Here is a 20,881-nt window from a genome sequence, read left to right as displayed (position 1 = left end):
TCATTAGGCCGTAACTTTTATAAAATAACAAATTTTGTGCCAAAGATCTTAATTCTGCAATAGTAGAAACAATTAAATTCACTAATTTCGTGGTCCGCTTGACCAATTAATATATTAATATATACATTAATTAAGGTTTTTTGGTTGAGATAAAAAAGTCAATGGCACGAGCGGGATTCGAAAAAAAAGCTCTCCGTGGCCATTTCATTTGTCGTCGAGAATCCAATCCGATTACACGACATTTGAAAAATGGCAAAAAGGAGGGAAAATTCAAAAGGTGGCGTTGAGATGGGAAGTTGGTGTCCGAGTGGATCGAGGTCACGATAGCTCAAGTGGTAGAGCAGCGGCGTATTTAGCAGAAGATCGTGGGTTCGAATCCCGCTCGTGCCATTGACTTTTTTATTCAACCAAAAAACCTTAATTAATTGTATTAGAAACAATAATTTTTTTGACAATAGAACTAAAGCATTTTCCCATCGCCTGCCTGTATTTCTTGTATGTACAGTATATAAGTCGTTGAGTCCAAAGCAAGTAATGCTTAGGATAAAATTCGATAAATGTAAGTAAAATTTTGGGGCCTTTTTGGGAATAGGGACCCCCTCATTATCTGTAAGTTTTACGTTTTAGTTTTACACTATTTTAGTTTTCTTTTTTATTTTTAAAGAGAAAACGATGCTTTTATTTGACTTAGTTGTTCAAGTAGATACAAAGGAAAAAGCGATTGCCTTTCTTCAGTGTTGGGGGATTTTGCGCAGTGAAAGAGTTTGTTCTAATGACCATCAAATGAAACTAGGAGAAAAAAGTAGATGGATAGATACTACTAAATTTTGGCAAGAGAAACTGGGATTAGCTACCGATATTACTACAGATTGGAAAAATATGTTTAGAGATTGTTTGCGCTGATCATTTGTTAAAAAAATTTCAGAAAGATAGAAAGGCCGGGTAAAACAGTTGAGATGGACGAATCAAGTTTTTCTCGACGCAAAAATAACGTTGGTAAAATTTATCCTAATCAAGGGGTGTTCGGAGGTATGTGGCGAGAAGAAAATGAGTGTTTGCATGTGATGTGTAAAACCGTACATCTGAAAAACTACTGAAAACAATATTAGAATATATTCACCCAGGTATTATTATTACTATTATTTCAGACATGTAGGCATCCTACACCGGCATTACTAAGATACAAGGAAAAAATTACACACACTGTGAATATTCAAAAAAATTTATTGATCCCATCACAAGTACCCTTACTCAACGAATTGAGACGTTATGGCACAAGCAAAAGCTCCGAACAAAAAAGAACATGGTACAAGGCGAAGTTTCATAGACTCATATTTGTGTGAATTTCTTTGGCGTTACAGAAATTGAGATAGTGATTTGTTCAATCTATTAATAAATGATATTGTACATTTTTGGCCACCAGAGTAAATATTTAAAAACAGTAAAACAGGTTTTCTACAACAGATAATAACGAGGTCTATTCCAAAAAAGACCCAAATTTTTTATTACTAAATTACTACTATCATAAATGTGAGCAACTTTTGTGTCAAAGACGCTGCCTAGCATAGGTAATCCGAATCAAAAGGAAAAGTCTAAATTTTTCAGTAATAAATCAGGCAGTTCACAAGTTAAATAATACTTACGATAAAATTTAAACAATTTTAACATCAACTTCAAAAATACAATTGAGGCTTATTTTTGTTTTGTTGTTTAACTATTTTACAAGTAAAAACTAGTTAAACTAAATCATAAGAACGTGCCCGAACAAAAACCTGTTCGTTATTGAATGAAATTTCATTTGGATCTGAGTAGATGTGTCATTAGTTTGAGTCAAACAAACACTTTGAGCCCCATCTAGGTATAGAACCAAAAGTTAAACTTTCATTTATAATTATTCGGAAATCTTGAGGTGCGGTCTGGTGTGATGTAGGTTTCAGAAAATCATTTTCTTTGTCGTGCCAACGTTTCGATCTTTATTGAGATCATCTTCAGGGCCTGGGATTTATAAGCATTGTTTAAATTTAACAAATACATGTAGGATGTGGAAAAAAGTGAATTTGTACAATGCAAAAAAATATATTTTACATTCTATCAAAGTGTTTATTTTCTGCGTAATTTTGCCATTCTTGCGTGTTGTGTTGAGAGTGCTGTTTTATGTTTATATACGATGGATTTTGAAGGGGGTGGGGAAGGAAGTCGGTATAGAAAGAATATCAGAATATTATTTGTTAAATTTAAATAATGTTTGTAAATCCCAGGCCTGAAGATGATCTCAATAAAGATCGAAACGTTGGCATGATAAAGAAAATGGTTTTCTAATACCTACGACACACCAGATCGCACCTCATGATCTCCAAATAATCATTGGCTAACGGTCACTAAACACCACACATTTCTACACGAGAAGAACGAAGAAAAAAAAGGCACTCCCAACACGACTCACAAGAATGACACATCTACACGGAAAACAAACACTTTGAGCCCTAAAGATGATATCAATAAAGATCGAAACGTGTGGTGATGAGTGACCGTTAATCGATAATTATTCAGAAATCGTGAGATGCGGTCTGGTGTGATGTAGGTTTGAGAAAAACATTTTCTTTATCGTGCCAACGTTTCGATCTTTATTGAGATCATCTTCAGGGCCTGGGATTTACAAACATTGTTTACATTTAACAAATACATTAAGGATGTGGAAAACTGAATTTATACAATATATTTTGCATTGTAATGTTTTTCTCAAACCTACATCACACCAGACCGCACCTCACGATCTCCAAATAATCACTGGCTAACGGTCACTAAACACCACACACACTATAACTAGCTATAACCGTAAAAGAGACTATAATCAGTTCTACCAACTAGTGGTTGGATTAGGATCAGTTGAACGGTGGTCCCTTAAGCCAGAAACACACTTACCCGATGCTACGCTATGCGACGCTACTCGATGCTACTCGACGCAGATCCAAACTCCGATTTTCCATAAGGTTGCATTACGACCCGTGCACATCTACCCGATGCTATGCCACGCTAACCTACCCGACGGTCTGCGATCCCCACTGTCCAGATTTTCGTCGGGTCGCATCGAGTACAGTCGAAGACAAAAGAACCGGACACTCATATTTTTATTCAAACTACATGTATTATTGTCGTTATATTAATTACAACATACTTATTTTAATATAAACCAAATTAACTGTGATTAAAAATTAATTAGTTTTTATTTAAAAAATTAATTTTAATGGTTTGGTAGAAAATTAATCAAAACACCGGAATACGATTTTTTGATATAATGAATTTAACTAACAATTTATTGTACTCGCTTCGGCGGTACATATACTAAAATTGGAACAATTTATTACACGGTTTTGCTCATAAAATTTAATTAACAATTTATTTCATAGTTTTGCTCGTAAAATTACACCATTTTGTAATGTCGGGTAGCATCAGAACAGGACACTCATATTTTTTGTAGTTTATTTCAAACTAAGTACATGTAATTTTGTCGTTATATTAATTACAACATGTTATTTTAATGTAAACCAAATTAAACGAGATCAAAAATGCATAAGTTTTTATAAACATTGTTTAATTATGATGGTTAGGAGTAACTTTATTTAAAACAATTAAGTTTAACAAACAATTTATTACATGGTTGTGCTCATAAAATTTAACTACCAATTTATTGCAAGGTTTTGCTCAAAATAGTGCATTAAGAACGAAAGATCCGTTGCGATTGTGATAGTGATTATTGTGATAAACGCTGTGGACTGTACGCGACGTGTGCTTGCGTCGGATAGATGTGCACACCCCACCAAAACGTGGCAAGGCGTCGGGTAGCATCGGGTAAGTGTGTTCCTGGCTTTACTAATGGTGCAACGCTCCCTTCTCTGAACTTGGTTTAAATTACGAACGGTGTTCCAGTGAACACAGTTTTAACCGTGGCTGGTGCAACGTGCCCTCATTGTGTCATTAGGGCTAAAAAAATGGCGTCAGAAAGCTTTAAAACATAAACATACTATGAGCACTGAATATCATTTTATATTATTTTTTCGTTTTTGCTTGATATACTGTGATTTTCCCTACAATTACCTAAAATGTTAACATTGTTAAAATGCTAAAGGAAATACCCGTTATTAAAAAATTTATTTATTTTACCGAGAGAAAAGTGTAATGGACTTTGTTTACCCAACAGTTGAATTTTATCATGATACCTAATTATTTCTGGGAAAAACAATCTGAACTGTTCACGATTAAATATTCTGTTCAACTTTTAATTACGGTAGATTTTTTTTCTGAGATTTGAATTATTCATTGGTGAAGGATCAGCCACTATTTTCAGCTAAATATTAATTCATCAATTACTTTCTTACCCCATCCGTTGAGGTGGGAGGATTTGTAAGTCAAATTTTTCTTATGGAAAAAGATTTCTTTCCTCTCATCATTGATCTTTATAATTGATTACCTTCCTTGAGATGAATCGTTCAAGCGGAATTTTATTAAAACGTACACCGAGGTTAAATTATTTTATAAATATTAGATAAATAAATTAAATTTTTTATAGTTTAGCTTTAGCAAGATGAGAAGATTAATAATGTTCACACCACAGGGAATGACTATTTGCGGAAATAAGAAAGGGCAAAAAATACTCAGTTAGCCGGAACCGGAGATCTCATGGCCTCGAATCATAATTCGAGTAATTCCATTATCCGGGCACGGCTGTCACCGTGAAGAAAAGGACCCTTCTTTTCAGGCCACTTCTGTTTTCTTATTATATTGTTGTTTTTCCCAATACCTCGAAAAACACCACTTGGGGAACTGGCGAAAGTTAAAGGGCCTCTTGATATGGGCAAACAAGTGGCGTTAAGTAGAAATTGGAGAAAAAAATCTGTTTAACTGGCGTCAGCGGTGATATATTGTTTGATATTTTACACCAAACGTTCAATTCAAGAGCCTGCAGGGGTGAAGAATTAAAACAAGAATCGTTTAAACTAACACCGAAAAAATTTCGGAACTTCAAAATAAAAAACATTTTATATTTGGAAACCAATAAACAAAAATTAACCAGTATTTTATATATACATTTATATAAATTGAATATTCTTTCATTGCGAATATCATACTTCATGAACAAGCATTTCAATTTTAACCGAATTCGAATACGGAACAGTTTATTCCACGAAAAACGCATAAATGTTACATTAAAGATTATAGCGGGGAACACACTACCCGACGCAAATCCAAAGTCCAATATTCCGTAAGATTGTATTACCCCCGTACTCGTCTGTCCGATGCCACGCAACGCTACCCTACTCTAAGCTCTGCGATCCCCACTGTCCAGATTTTCATCGGGTAGCATCGAGTACAGCCGAAGACAAAAGAACCGTACTTATATTTTTATTTCAAACTATATGTATTATTGTTGTTATATTAATATAAACCAAATTAACAGGGATCAATAGTGCATTCATTTTTATTTTTAAAAAAATTAATTTTAATGATTTCATTATTTGGGATGCGGTGTGGTGTGACGTAGGTTTGAGAAAAACATTTTCTTTGTCGTGCCAACGTTTCGATCTTTATTGAGATCATCTGCAGGGCCTGGGATTTATAAACATTGTTTAAATTTTACAAATACATGTAGGATGTGGAAAAAAATAAAATAAAAAAGAAAATAGTGAATTTATGCAATGCTAGAAATTTTAAATTCAATCAAATTATTTGTACTCGTAGTGTTTGTTTTTTGTGTAGATGTGTCATTCTTGTGTGTCGTGTTGAGAGTGCCAGTGAGATATTGATACAATGATTTCGCAGAAACTTGATCAAAACAACGGAATACAATTGATTGATAGAATGAATTTAACTAACAATTTACTATATGCATTTGCTCATAAAATTTAACGAAAATTTATTACACGATTTGGCTCATAAAATTTAACTAACAAATTATTTCACGAATTTGCTCATAAAATTTAACTAACAATTTATTACATGGTTTTGTTCATAAATTTTAACTAACAAATTATTTCACGGATTTGCTCATAAAATTTAACTAACAATTTATATGGTTTTGTTCATAAAATTTAACTAACAATTTATTACATGGTTTTATACATAAAAATTAACTAACAATTTATTTCATGGATTTGCTCATAAAATTTAACTAACATTTTTTTCATGGATTTGCTCATAACATTTAACTAAGAATTTATTACATTGTTTTATTCATAAAATTTAACTAACAATTTATTTCATGAATTTGCTCAGAAAATTTAACTAACATTTCTTTCATGGATTTGCTCATAAAATTTAAGTAACAATTTATTACATGGTTTTATTCATAAAATTTAACTAACAATTTATTTCATGAATTTGGTCATAAAATTTAACTAACATTTTTTTCATGGATTTGCTCATAACATTTAACTAACAATTTATTACATGGTTTTATTCATAAAATTTAACTATCATTTCTTTCATGGATTTGCTCATAACATTTAACTAACAATTTATCACATGGTTTTGTTCATTAAACATTTAACTAACAATTTATTACATGGTTTTATTCATAAAATTTAACTATCATTTCTTTCATGGATTTGCTCATAACATTTAACTAACAATTTATCACATGGTTTTGTTCATTAAATTTAACTAACAGTGTGTTACATGATTTGTTCATAAAATTTATCTAACAATTTATTTTATGGATTTGTTCATAAAATTTAACTAACAATTTATTATTGTTTCTCTCACAAAATTGCACTATTTTCGTTGAGTGGCGTCAGAGCCGGACACCTAAATTTGTTGTAGTTTATTTCGAACTGTGTACATATAATTATGTAGTTATATTAATGCTTATTTTAATGTAAACCAAATTAAACGATATCAAAAATGCATGTGCTTTTATAGGAATTATTTAATTATGATGGTTAGGCAGATAATTTATCGAACACCGGAATAACTTTGTTTAAAACAATTAAATTTACCTAACAATTTATTACATGGTTTTGCTCAAAATAATGCATTATGAACAAAAGAGGCGTTGCGATTGTGATATTGATTTGTGACACACGCTATGGACTGTACGTGGCGTGCGTTTGACGTCGGATAGATGTGCACACCCTGCCAAAACGTGGCAAGGCGTCGGGTGGCATCGGGTAGCGTCGCATGGCGTAGCATCGGGTGTGTTCCCGGTTATAGCACTTTACTCGGAAGACAGTGAGAAACAAGCAAGCCTTGTCTTTCTATATGAAGGGTCAATAGAGTGAAATAACAATAACAGTACAAAAAGTTACAAAGCGTGAACATCGGAATAATTTATAATTATTGTTTTATCCCCCCATCATATTTCTATAAAATACAACACTTTAAATCATTAATAGTACTATTTACAAATTGGGTATTCTGTAATCCTCATTTTGAACATTAAATGTCCATATCATTAAATCACCAGACAGTGTAGACAATTATATCACTGTGTACAATCCGTGTAGGAAACGTACTTGTAGATTAATAACGTTGTCTGATGAGAATTTAATGCTCAGTGCAAACCTAGTTTATGGGAAAATCATACTTTTTAAATATTGAATCGTTATGCTCATTCTATACTAAACCCAACACATAACTTTAAATCAATTATCAATAAGAAAACATGCCTCTATTTCAATGTATTTTTTAAATGAACGTTTTGTTTTCTATAGGCAATTCAACTGTCATAGTACGAATGGATCCCCCTGGATTAACATTTTTTGAAAGTTCAGTATTTTACGCAAAAAACTATTTTGAGAATTGAATTATACCAATTAATAGATTAGATATATACTGACTACCTATTACTCTATTTCGTAAATAAACAATTTTTTTACATAGCCAATTGAACATAGATAGCATAAAGTGTTTTAGATTTACACGGTCTAAAAGAATAACGGTTTATATTGAATGAAAACTATTCGCCAAAAACTAGTCTTCTCTTTCAAAATATAAATACCTTAACTTACGAAAATTATTAATTTTTACACTATTTAATATATTTTAACATTTAAAAGTCTCCTAATTCTTATATATTTAGTAAATAGACATTTTTAACCTACGTAAACGATAACAAACACCCTCTCTGATCTAAATTTTTTGAGAAATGAAGAATAAATTTTTTAAAAATCAATAATCAAGTAAATTATTGCCATAACTGTCCAAAACAGAATTATTTCACCTAAAATTTTAAACATTTCACTAAATAAAAGCCCTCTATTTTACTATATATGGTAACTAAATATAATTATATATTGATACAAGTTTTTATACTTTGTTTTTCATTAAAATAACATTGTTGAAGATAAAGGACTTATAATCCTTCCATATTTGGTATTTTAACATTTGTATTGTTTTCGTGGTCTGCTAGACCAATTAATATCTATCAATTATTTAAGGTTTTAAGTTGAGAATCTGAAAAATGGCAAAAAGGAGGGAAAATTCAAAAGGTGGGGTTGAGATGGGAAGTTAGTGTCCGAGTGGATCGAAGTCACGATAGCTCAAGTGGTAGAGTAGCGGCGTATCGAGCCGAAGATCATGGGTTCTAATCCCGCTCGTGACACTTACTTTTTTATCTCAACTGAAAACCTTAATTGATTTGTAATAATAATCCATTCATGTTTACCGGTCATAATTGATCATATTAATTGTTTCAATTAATTTTTTTTATTTTTTATATAAGGTCAAAGTTGAGATGAAAAAGTCCGAATCCCACTCGTAACGCTAACTTTTTCATCTCAACCAAGACTTTAGATAAAAAAAGAATAATTAATTGATGTAGTAAGGTTAAACTTATGTAATAATTTACTACTAATAAAGTCCTCCCCGTTATTATTTGCTGTTTCTTTGAAGTAAAAAAAATAATATTTTTCCGAATATAAATCTGATAACTAACAGCAATCCAATTATTTTACCTAAAATTATATAAATGTCCCGTAATAAAAGTGTCCTCCCCTCGAGTTTTATATATTTGGTAAATAATTTTTTTTTTAACTTACTCGTTTTAACAGTAATACAATTAAGACCGCTGGATTAATATTTGCTGACGGTTTATTTGAAAAAAATCAACCTTTTAAAATATAAATGTCATCAATAAAAGTCACTTTGTTATTCTATATTTTGTGCGTAAACATTTTAATACTTTATTTTTTTAAATATAAGAGTAAAAATCCCTCATTTCTTTATATTTTGTATATAACATTTTTAATATGTCGAATTACATGTTTCTAACATCAAGCTCTCTGAATGATCAAACCTTTCTAAAAGCTAGAATACTGTTTATACAAATATATAATATTGAACTGACCAAACGTAATTATTTTATTTTAAAATTAAATCACTTCCATTAAGTAAAACTGTCCCAATTTTAATGCATTTCATAAATAAGTATTTATGCTTGTATCACATCGGAATGAACAGTGATGACATTAAGCCTTGTTTAACTTTTTATCAAGCGATAAACTTTTTATACAGTGGGAAGAGGACAGATATAAAAAATGCGGCGACAATGTCTTCAGCACTTCGACCTTAGGAGAATTATTGTGATCCTTTAATTTTGTAAATCACCCACCAAGTTAAAGGTCCATAGACTTGCCAGCGGCTCCTCCTAAAACGGCCCATAGACGTCAATATTATTGTACAATATAGATTGCACAATAATTTGACGGCTGCCCTTTAACGTTCAATAATATTGTACAAAATTTTGTTTGTGCAATGAACTTGAATAGTTTGAAGGCGATATTGAAGTTTGTGCAATATTTTGTTACTACTTGTTGTACTTCACAAAATGGCTGATATTGCGCAATAATGCCATCAGACGGTGCAATATTTTACAAGTTGTACAATATATTTTCAACTTTTCGTCAATCGTGCAATGTATTGCACAAACTTTCAATATCGTCTACACACGATCAATTAAATTGCACAACCCAAAATATTGTGCAATAATATTGATCGTCTTTGGGCCGCTTAAGAGTATGATCTTGCTTGCGGTTTTTCCTTCCGTAGTTGCAGGAATCTACACCTACATAAAACCTCACAGAAATATATAGCGTGTTCTGTTGTTTTCTTCTTCCTGGCAGTAGCTGCAATGTTCCTTCTGTCAGTACAATCCGGTCCATATACCTTCTTAGGCCGAAGCGCCTTGTCAGGAGTCTAACCTGGTCCTGTTTCGGTTACACTCCAGTAATTTTAAGTCAGGCGTACCTCATACTTGGGGTGTTGTTCCACCAGGTTTTAAGGAGAAATAAGAATCCGTTTTTGGATGTATCCTTTTTACTGACAAGGTGCAAGGCCACAATAAGTTTCGGCGCCCAAAGAGCCCATATTGGCTCCTATTTTGACCAGCATTTATTGTCACCATGTCCCAAATGCCCAGGTACCTATGCCAGGGTCATTGGTGTCACTGATTTCTGCCATGGATGTCATGCCCTTGAGGCTAAAGATCTTAATTGCCGCCTGACTGTGCTTATATCCGATTTTGGCTTTCAGAAGCATTTCTTTCGCCAACTCCCTTTCTGGTAAAAACGTGTCTATAAAAAACGCCTATATTACTAATTGACCTCATTTTAAATCAATTTCGTTGCTTGTAAGTAAACATTTTTTTGGCAAATCGCTGATAAGCCACAAATAAATATTTTTTAAGAGTAATGTAACAAAAAATTAAAAGTATAATAATTGAAAAAACTACTAAAATAATCTTAAAATACTAACAGTAAACAAAGCTAACAAAAGTTTATATTTACATTAATCCATATATTTTTATTGGTCATAATTTACCTCGTATTAATTATTTCAATTAATTATTCTTTTTATCACATGTCTTGATTGAGATGGAAATTTAACGAGCGGGATTCGAACCCCACGAACTTCGGCTACATACGCCGCTGCTCTAACCGCTTGAGCTATCTTGACAAGGTCACTAGCCTCACCATTCACAACGACCTCAACATCTTTTAGGCCAAATCACTTACCATGCATCCAAAGGTCTCCATTAATGTTTAATTGCCTAAGTCCTATCTAAACTTACCTATCTCGAGAACGTCGCCTTTAATCTAAATGGCCTCAAATAATCAGTGTTCTCCACACAGTGCTGTGATTGTGTCAGTGTAGTGTCAGAGAAAAAAAAACAGCTTCCATAATAAATAGAACCTGCGTCTTTACCATCCCTGGAGATTGTTCCATTTGACAAAATTTTGTTATGTATTACTAAATCATTTTTGTTCTGAATTAAGTTTTGACTATCGCCTATAGTTTGGTTCAAAAGATCTCTTTAAAATATAAAAGAAGCCTTTTTTCTATTTTATTGCAATATAAAAAAGAAGCATGGTATGGGTTTTTTTATACAGGGTAAAATGCATATAGAACATTTTCAGGGGTAAACCCTTCGAAAATCAGGCCTTACAACAACTGCTTGGATAAAATTTATGTGTGGTGGTTAGTGACCGTTAATCGATAATTATTCAGGGATGGTGAGATGCGGTCTGGTGTGATGTAGGTTTCAGAAAAACATTTTCTTTATCGTGCCAACGTTTCGATCTTTATTGAGATCATCTTCAGGGCTCAAAGTGTTTGTCTCGCCTCAACACGACACGCAAGAATGGCACAATTACACAGAAGACAAACAATTTGAGCCCCGAAGATGATCTCAATAAAGATCGAAACGTTGACACGATAAAGAAAATGTTTTTCTGATACCTACATCACACCAGACCGCATCTCACGTTCTCTGAATAATTTATGTCAAACATTAAACAAAGTCTTTGTCGAGATGAAAAGCTAGTGTCACGGCGGGATTCGAACCCACGAGTGGTTAGAGTAGCAGCGTATTTAGCCGAAGGTCGTAGGTTCGAATCCCGCTCGTGACACTAACTTTTTCATCTCAACAAAAACCTTCGATAAAAAGAATAATTGATTTAAATAATTTACATTTGCATTTTATATAAAAATTCTCTAAATTGATTTATTATCATTTTTATCAAGCCATTTCATATTCCATGATTGATTTGAATTCAATATTGTTGATTTTTCTTAACAAAACTTTTCATAATAAATTTAATTTTTGTTACATAATATTCTAATTGATAATTAAAATATATCTATTAAACAATACATTTTTTTAACGAGGGTTCGCAACAGCAGAGGTTTATATCAACCCTTGGGGTGCCGGTGGTTTTTGAAAAAAGCCCAATTGTAAATATGTCGGATTCGAATGCTGGGCCGCGGATTCGAACACGGGACCTTTTCCTTACAGTGATGAGCGCCGTGTCAACGCGTAAACCGTTGCGGCCATCGACGCCCCCGAAAAAATATATTAAATATCAATCTAACTGAAAAAATGGTATTAGAAATTTTCTCACTACGTTTCGATATTGTTAATCAATTTATTCTTTTTTTTTAACTGTTAAAATTTGTAGTGACCTATAAATAATTTATTAATAGGGAAAAAATGAGGTTAGCCATGATAAGGCCCAAAATATTAGCATGTCCATTGTAAAAAAAATTAATTAATTATATAATGTTATAAGTCAAAAAAGCTTTGTTTTTTAATCATTCACGCATCTGAAGCACTTAAACACTAACCGCTTGTACATAACACCTCACGTTCATATATTACGCCACTTTTACTTTTTACATTTTCATTTCTTTTTGCTTTTTTTTCGTTTTTTTCCTTTTTATTTTATTGTTTTTTGGGGGGGCTTCGGTAGGTAAAGTGCGGAAGGCGACGCCGGTCCCCCCTCCGAACGAGATCCAGAACGACTTCGCAGGATTCGCCGACGAGAACGCGTCACTTATCAACTGCACCCTGACAATTGTCACGTCTCGGGATCAGAGGATCATCGGCGTTATATCACACTGGATCAACACCTACCATTTCCTGTCAAGTAAGTCCTAATCAGGAGGCTTTAAGGGGGTGGGACTCTTGCCGACGGGGGAACAACGATTCAACCATTGCTCACGTTCATTTTTCAACTAAGTATTTGGTTTATTCAACAATCAAGTCATTACCGTTACATATGCGTGCCTACATTAGCACTTTTCGGATTTTAACATGAAACAATTCATTACAACAAAGAAAAAAATGGATTAAATTGCGAGTTTTTTTTAAACAGATTGATAGATACAAAGCATTATTTGTGGTGTTTAGTGAGTTACTTCATGATTATTTGGAGGTCGTGATGTGCGGTTTTGATCTTTATTGAGATCATCTTCAGGGCCTGGGATTTATACACATCTCAATAAAGATCGAAACGTTGGCACGATAAAGGAAATGTTTTTCTGAAACCTACATCACACCAGACCGCATCTCACGATTTCTGAATAATTTACACATTGTTTAAATTTTACAAACACAAGTAGGATGGCAAAAAATGAACTTATACGATGCTAGTGAATTTTAGATTTAAAAAAATGAATTTTTACAAGGCTAATATATTTTAGATTAAAAAAATGAATATATGCAATGCTAAAATATTTTAGATTAAAAAAAATGAATTTATGCAATCCTAGAAAATTTTAGATTAAAAAAATGAATTTATACAATGCTAGAAAATTTTAAATAAAAAAATGAATTTATACAATGCTGGAAAATTTTAAATAAAAAAATAATGAATTTATACAATGCAAGAAAATTTTAGATTAAACAAATGAATTTACACAATGCTAGAAAATTTAAGATTAAAAAAATGAATTTATACGATGCTAGAAAATTTTAGATAAAAAATTGAATTACACCATGCTAGAAAATTGTAGATAAAAAAATGAATTTATACGCTAGAAAATTTTAGATAAAAAATGAATTTATACGATGCTAGTGAATTTTAGATTAAAAAATAGAATGTACACGATGCTAGAAAATTTTAGATAAAAAATGAATTTACACAATGCTAGAAAATTTAAGATTAAAAAAATGAATTTATACGATGCTAGAAAATTTTAGATAAAAAATTGAATTACGCCATGCTAGAAAATTGTAGATAAAAAATGAATTTATACGCTAGAAAATTTTAGACAAAAAATGAATTTATACGATGCTAGTGAATTTTAGATTAAAAAATGAATTTATACAATGCTAAAATATTTTAGATTAAAAAAAATGAATTTATGCAATCCTAGAAAATTTTAGATTTAAAAAAATGAATTTATACCAAGCAAGAAAATTTTAGATTAAAAAAATGAATTTATACAATGCTAGAAAATTTTAGATAAAAAAATGAATTTATACAATGCTAGAAAATTTTAGATTAAAAAAATGAATTTATACTATGCTAGAAAACTTTAGATTCAATTCAAGTATTGGTACTTTTTTTCACATCATACATGTATTTGTAAAATTTAAACAATGTTTATAAATCGCAGTCCCTGAAGATGATCTCAATAAAGTTCGAAACGTTGGCACGATAAATGTTTTTCTAAACCTACGTCACACCAGACCGCACCTCACGACCTCCAAATAATCATAAATCATTATGTTACGACATTTATTTATAGATGAGAATTTAATGATTAGCTATTACAGAGAACAAAATGAACAATACCTTTAAGGGCAAAATTATGATTTTTTGAAACATTATGTGAAAATGACAGAACTGTTGATCTGCCTACGGGCAAATTATATACGTCGAACCCCAAGGGTCGTCCAATTAGCCAAATCCTCCGATTAAATTAGATAAAACCTAAATTATATCTAGTCGTTTTGGGATTAAAATTGAATAATTCAAACGAGAATCTCTCCTTGCAGACACAATTAATTGAAATAACTCAGGACGAACCCTAAACACCATAAATCAGGGATAATAGCTTCCGTTATCACGCGTCCGACCATCTTAATATCAATAGATACAAATCCACCCCTTGTGGAAGATACCCTAAATCACTGGGAAATATTAACAAATAACAATATTCACTATTCCCAATTAAATCAGGACTTGGGTTTTTGGTTTGTTTAACATTTTATTAAGTTGGGCTTGTAAGTTATTTTTGCCATTTTAATTTACTTTTAGTTTTTCGAAAAGTTCATCCTACTTCTAAGAAAAATGGCGTTTTTGAGTCTGAGACGACGCTTTTCGGAACATTTAGATTATTCAGGTATCAATTAAATTTTTAAAAAACGCAAATTTAGACAATTAAAGCCATAAGAACATGTATAATTGAATATAATTTTCCAAGTTACTTTATCATTTTTTCTGGAGAAAATCTCGCTTAAAGTGCGCTGCAATGAGGGGCAAAGAAGATCGAAAGCACTTTATCAACACAGCATCCAATTTCTAAATAAAAATATAGACATTTCGAAAGTTAAGCTGGTACACCCCTAGTATATTATACCCTGAGGGCGATCCATAGGCGGAACAATTTATTAAAATTTTCAAATTGTGTTCGAAGGTAATGTTATTTTAATAGACCTGATGGGCTCTTCATTTAAGAAAAATTACTAATGCAACTGTTATTTATTATTTTTCTTTGTATTACTTATACATTTAAGCCTACCGCAAAAATGTTTTATCTTTTTATTTCCTGCGAAATTTTCTTGTGACAACTGTACCATGTTATACAGGCTGTCCTTTTTAGAGAACTGAATTTTTTTTAACCAATGACTCTATCAAAAGCATAAGAGTTTAATATTTTTTGTCGTTTCAAATTTTTGCCTTTTTTGGAGAAAAATTATATAGGGTACCACAGGCCCAGTTCAACTTCAAAATTTCAAATACGACCCTATCCATCCTGACAAATCATTCAAAGGATTTTTTACAATAAAAACAATGGTACAATCGGACGCACTATTCGTTACAAATTAATTTTAGTAGGTTGGAAGGAAAATAAGCAAAACCAATATTATTAAAACATTATTCAAACACAATGTAAAATTTAAAAAAAATTCTTGACAAATTAATCTGATTAAGGTTTAAGAGTATTTTTTTCGTCCGATCATCTTTTACGATAGGCGAGGCTACTGTGTTGCAGCAAATAGAGATCTGTTCGAACAATTATTATAACGATTTTGAACATTTTTGATTTGCTAACAAAGGAGATTGTTACATTTATTTAATTTTTTTGACTTTACTAGAAAAAAGAGATTGTTATATTTATTTAATTTTTTTACTTTACCAGAAAAAATACTCTTAAACAATAATCAAATTAATTTGTGAACATTTTTTTTTAATTTTTACATTGTGCTTGAATAATGTTTTAATAATATTGGTTTTGTTTATTTTCCTTCCAACCTACTAAAATTAATTTGTAACGAATGGTGCGTCGAAAAGTGACTCGCCTAGTTTTTGGTACGAGACTAACAAAATAAAATGTGCCGAGTCATAATTAGACGCACCAACGTTGATTTTCCTATGGTGCACCGAAAATTGACTCACTTTCTTTTATTAACGTATTAATCAAAGGAAATAAGCCTCGAGTCAGATTTAAACGCACCAACGTTGATTTTCCCATGGTGCACTGAAAATTGACTCACTTCCTTTTTTTAATGTTAAAATCAAAAGAAATTGGCCTTGAGTCAGATTTAAACGCACCCACGTTGATTTTCCAATGGTGCACCGAAAATTGACTAACTTTTTTTTATTCACGTATTAATCAAAAGGAAATAAGCCTCGAGTCAGATTTAAATGCACCCGCGTTTCCAATGGTGCGTCAAAAAATGACTCACCCTGTATGTACCTAACTAGGTAATTCTTGAAAATTTTATGGTGCTTTAGATTTGTATTTATTTTATTGTGATAATGATTAATGAAGCCGAGAGAAAGACTCAGGATAAAACTTATACTTCACACTAATGCTTCTGAAGTTAACATCTGAGGATGATGTCATTTTTTATCTATATAAATAAAACGTTCAGATTTACTATTCAGACTTTCAGGTCCATGGTATCATACCACGGTTCGATCGTTTTCATTTTAATACAACAAAAATTTAAATTGCTTTCTTTCAATCTGTCCTCAGAGAACAAGGAGAGGCTGATACTGTATCTGATAGTAAGCGCGGGTGCCGGTCTCGTCTGCATCCTGTGCCTGGTGATCGGCCGGCTTGCCTGGAACCGCAGAAAAGCGGCCAAGAGGACCGAAGAACAGGATCATGCGACTCAGCTGCCACGTCCTTTCACCGACGACCTGAGCGAAGTCGAGAACGACATCGACCTCACACTCGCAACACCAGTCGCCCTCATGCACCACCATTCACCTCCGGCTGCAGAGGTACGATCACAGGTTAATACTCTCATTATAAAAAGATTTACGCTTAATTCAACTTTTCTATCTCTTAACTTTCACTAAGGTTCGTTGTGTCGGTGAGCTTTGGTTGGAAGTTTTATTTTAAGTACTACCGTGGTAATAGGTCTTAGTGAAGTACTTGAATAAAACACAGACCATCTATGTGCTAATACTTACCATTTATCATTGATTTAGTCATATTCTATCAATGTTTTTCTTCCTGTCAAATGCTTTTTTAATGGTGACAACCATTACTCAAAATAGGTGGTGGTCTGAATGCATAGATCTGGAATGTCAAGTGGGTGCACTGATTAATTATTTCAACGGTTTTCTGTTACTTTTCGTCTTCAAATTTTTGAAGTATTTGACCCTTACGGACATGTTCTATTGGGCGTGCGCAGTTGAAGCTGGGTCAGCTATCCATAGCAATAATAATAAAACTTTATTAAAACCTTACAATTATTTTGCGATTTGTACGTTTTTAAGCAAAGACTTAGTTGTCTGCTGAGCTATCCATCAATGTGACATAGCTTAATTAACTTTATGGTCAATTATTTCTACAGAAAGACCTAAACAAACATTGCACCTATTGCCTAAAGAAGCGTGCATTCGGGAGGAAGATTTTTTTTCTGCGCAAAAATTTATACATTTTACAATTTGTTGGTAGCTATCAATAAAAGATCTGGCAGAAACCTGTCAGACTAGTGGGATGGGGATAGGGGTCAGGAGCCGTCCATTGCTAAAACTCTTGTATAGGATTTGAAGGTTAGGGTTTCGGGTTGTGTTACGAGGTCTATGACCTCCGTCGTTTTAGGCGGCGTAGAAGGTTGTGAGGGTGGACTGAGGAAGGAGAGCTAGTATGTATCGTGTTTCGATCATGTCCGACATGACTATCTAGGTCATGGTGGATGGTAAGGTTAGTGACGTAGAAGGTAGCGTTGTGGATGCGACCAGAACTTTTGATTGAAAGGATTGGATTCTTTGGATGGATGTTAGATGGCTTGGCTGAACCCTTCACCTCGGCTCCGTACGCGCAAATCTGTCTAATTAGTCTTGAACATTGTTAGTTTTTTTGTATCACTGTGGATTTAAGTCCAAAGTAGGCATCTATGTTGTCTACGATTCATTTCACTTTTTTTTTGTTTTATGTATTCAAGCATGCTGTCCAAGTAGAACCCAGAGTATGGGATTTGGTTGGATTGAGGGATTACCTTACTGTAAATATTCAGCGGTGGGCAGGAACTTCTTCTAGAAATGAACAGCTCTTTTGTCCATTTAGCTTCAATCGGCACCGAGTGCACCTGTCAATATTGTGGTATAGGTGTTCTCGGAAAGCTACCTGCAAGGATAGGTGTTCGCCAGCAACCAAATACAAAATGGCGCCGACGAACACCACCGAAGGTAGGGCATATAATTTGAGAAAAAATATTGGATTTAAACATTTCAGCATCAACGGGAAATGGAAGATTCCCGATTGATTAGGAGCAAATGGAAAGAAATTACAAATAAAGATAAACGATGGGATTGACTCACTGCGTATTAATACTGTTGAATGAAGCACGTGGTGGGGGCTCAGACTTGAAGAGTTGTAGACGATAGGCAGCGATGTTAGGTGATGCCTAGGCCAGTGCACTAGCCTGATTCCTGCAGCGTTGATGATGATTATGATACTAGATGATGAAATCCAGTGGCGATGACAATGAGATGATGCAATCCAGGTGGTGCCCAGTGAGATGATGGAATCTTACGGGATAATAATGGTTGATGGGGAAAGAATGATGAGATATGACGGTAATGAAAAGAGATGCAGTATAGGATGGTATAGGATGAAATATCCGGAGAGAATGGAAGATGTGAGATGGACAAAGGGGCGATGAAAGAGATGAGACCATGCGGTCAAGAGATGAATTGGACACAACGTTCCAAATCGGAAGGCGAATGGGATAATACCCGCGGCGATCATAAGGCGATTGTAAGCGGTGTTAATCACATTTGTGCAATACTTAGGGCAGAGGGAGTCGCAAAGATCCTTCCACGTTAACGGCTAGCGGACAAGTGAAGTAAAAGGAACAAAGGCAGGAAGGGATTTGGAGAAAAAGTAGGGAAGAGGTACATTGCACGTCAGAAATCGGGCGTTTTCGATAACTGCGACACGCCCGAACAATAAGGTCAGAATGTGAGGAGAGGATTGCGGTGTCCTCCGCGAAGGGTGGGTGTTAAGATGTATACTTTGTGGAAGATTGGTCCTAGGATACTCCCATCAGAGCCTTGATGGGCTCGCTGTCTGAAAATTTTCAATACTCTGGGAGATAGAATTGCCTTCTCTATCTATGGAGCTCGGGACTACCCAGGCTGATGCATTTCAGCCATTTGGGGTTACCAGTTCCGAGCGGCACAAGGAATGGACAAGCGGAGAGTGAGGTCCGTCTTGTACACCAAAACTTGCGGTTGTAACACGCATCCAGTCGTGAGCGGATGTGCGTCATCTCTCACCTTGAGAATCAAAACATCCGGTATGGCCGAAAGGCTAGGGTATGGACGTTAAAGATCCCCATGTCCTTTTAAGGGCTAACGAATACATACGGGAACCTAATGTCTAAAAATTCTATTCTCCTTGAACCAGCTATCCGAGGAGGACTTTAGGATGACATAGTAGGCGTGGGAAATAATATTTTAAAATTGAAAACAGAGTGGTACACTGTATCAAATGCCTCTGTAACATCCAGAAAAAAACATTTTCTAGGGCAGATGATATTTTTTTTCGACCACTCGTAACTACTGGGAGGATGTAGAAATACCAATCCACTTTGCTTTCTACCTTGAATATTCTTTAGCCAGAAGACTTTTTACTAAACTTGTTAAACTAATTGTTTTTTCCACAACGTGGTCTTAGTTTTTCTTTCAAATTCAGCAGCCAGGAGCGTACAATGAATCTATTGTTTTTAAGACCTCACAGTAATACTACTGTAATATGATGTAAATGCGCATTGCCCGGTTGAGTGCATCAGGAATGGACAACACATGAATTTTAATTCAAACGGGCCGAAACGGCGAGAGGCCATTCCGTATTCATTCCCGTTTTCATATTCAATGTAAATAAATTTCGTCGGCCTGGCGAAGTTCGGCTCGTATTAATCGCAAAGTAAACCAGTAAAAACAAGCGGCTTTGTCATTTACTCCACGGTTGTTTTCCTCTATTTCTTCTTTCTTTCCAAAAGTAATTTTCTCTGTTTTTAAGAGCTGGGAGCCGATAGTTTGGGAGCTGCTGTTGAGGACGAGGCAGGCCGGAGTGGAGGATCCGATCGGTCGTACTAGTTTCTGAAGTTTCGACATAGTGAGTTGGGACCCTAAAAAGCGTAGAATTTGATCGCACTCCAAGAGTAGTTTGGTTTGAAAGTGTCTCGTATAAAATCCCACCACTTTGTAGTTTTCTATATTCGTTTGTTTTGGATGATGTAGGAAAACCAGAGTTAGATTATTATTGCCCATTAGATGTCCTAGATCTTCGAAATATTAATCATTAATTGTTTTTTAATATATTTTTAGCCTTTTGATATCAATCGCAGACATTCAATTCAAAATAAGCTAAAGTCTATAGGGATTTTCCCCCAAGAACTCTTCTTGAAGGATTGATG

At 33.6% G+C, this 20,881-nt stretch overlaps 1 protein-coding gene across 12 annotated transcripts in view; it reads left to right on the top strand.

Annotated features, from left to right (window-relative positions):
* LOC106667815 (protein eva-1 homolog C) overlaps positions 1-20,881 on the top strand; it is a 618,009-nt gene that overhangs the window by 591,708 nt on the left and 5,420 nt on the right. For 10 of the 12 annotated variants that reach the window (XM_024227529.1, XM_024227530.1, XM_014396011.2 and 7 more), the window contains 2 exons: positions 12,741-12,917; positions 16,981-17,243. In XM_024227529.1, coding sequence (XP_024083297.1) covers positions 12,741-12,917; positions 16,981-17,243 — 440 coding nt within the window. The remainder of the gene's footprint in view (positions 1-12,740; positions 12,918-16,980; positions 17,244-20,881) is intronic. The other 2 variants (XM_014396015.2, XM_014396018.2) reach the window with 2 other exon arrangements.

This window comes from Cimex lectularius, unplaced genomic scaffold (genome assembly GCF_000648675.2).
Source record: "Cimex lectularius strain Harlan isolate CLEC.00 unplaced genomic scaffold, Clec_2.1 scaffold87, whole genome shotgun sequence".
NCBI classification, from domain to species: domain Eukaryota; kingdom Metazoa; phylum Arthropoda; class Insecta; order Hemiptera; family Cimicidae; genus Cimex; species Cimex lectularius.
The sequence above is the reverse complement of the archived record's forward strand: the minus strand, read 5'-3'. Positions and strand labels throughout refer to the sequence as shown.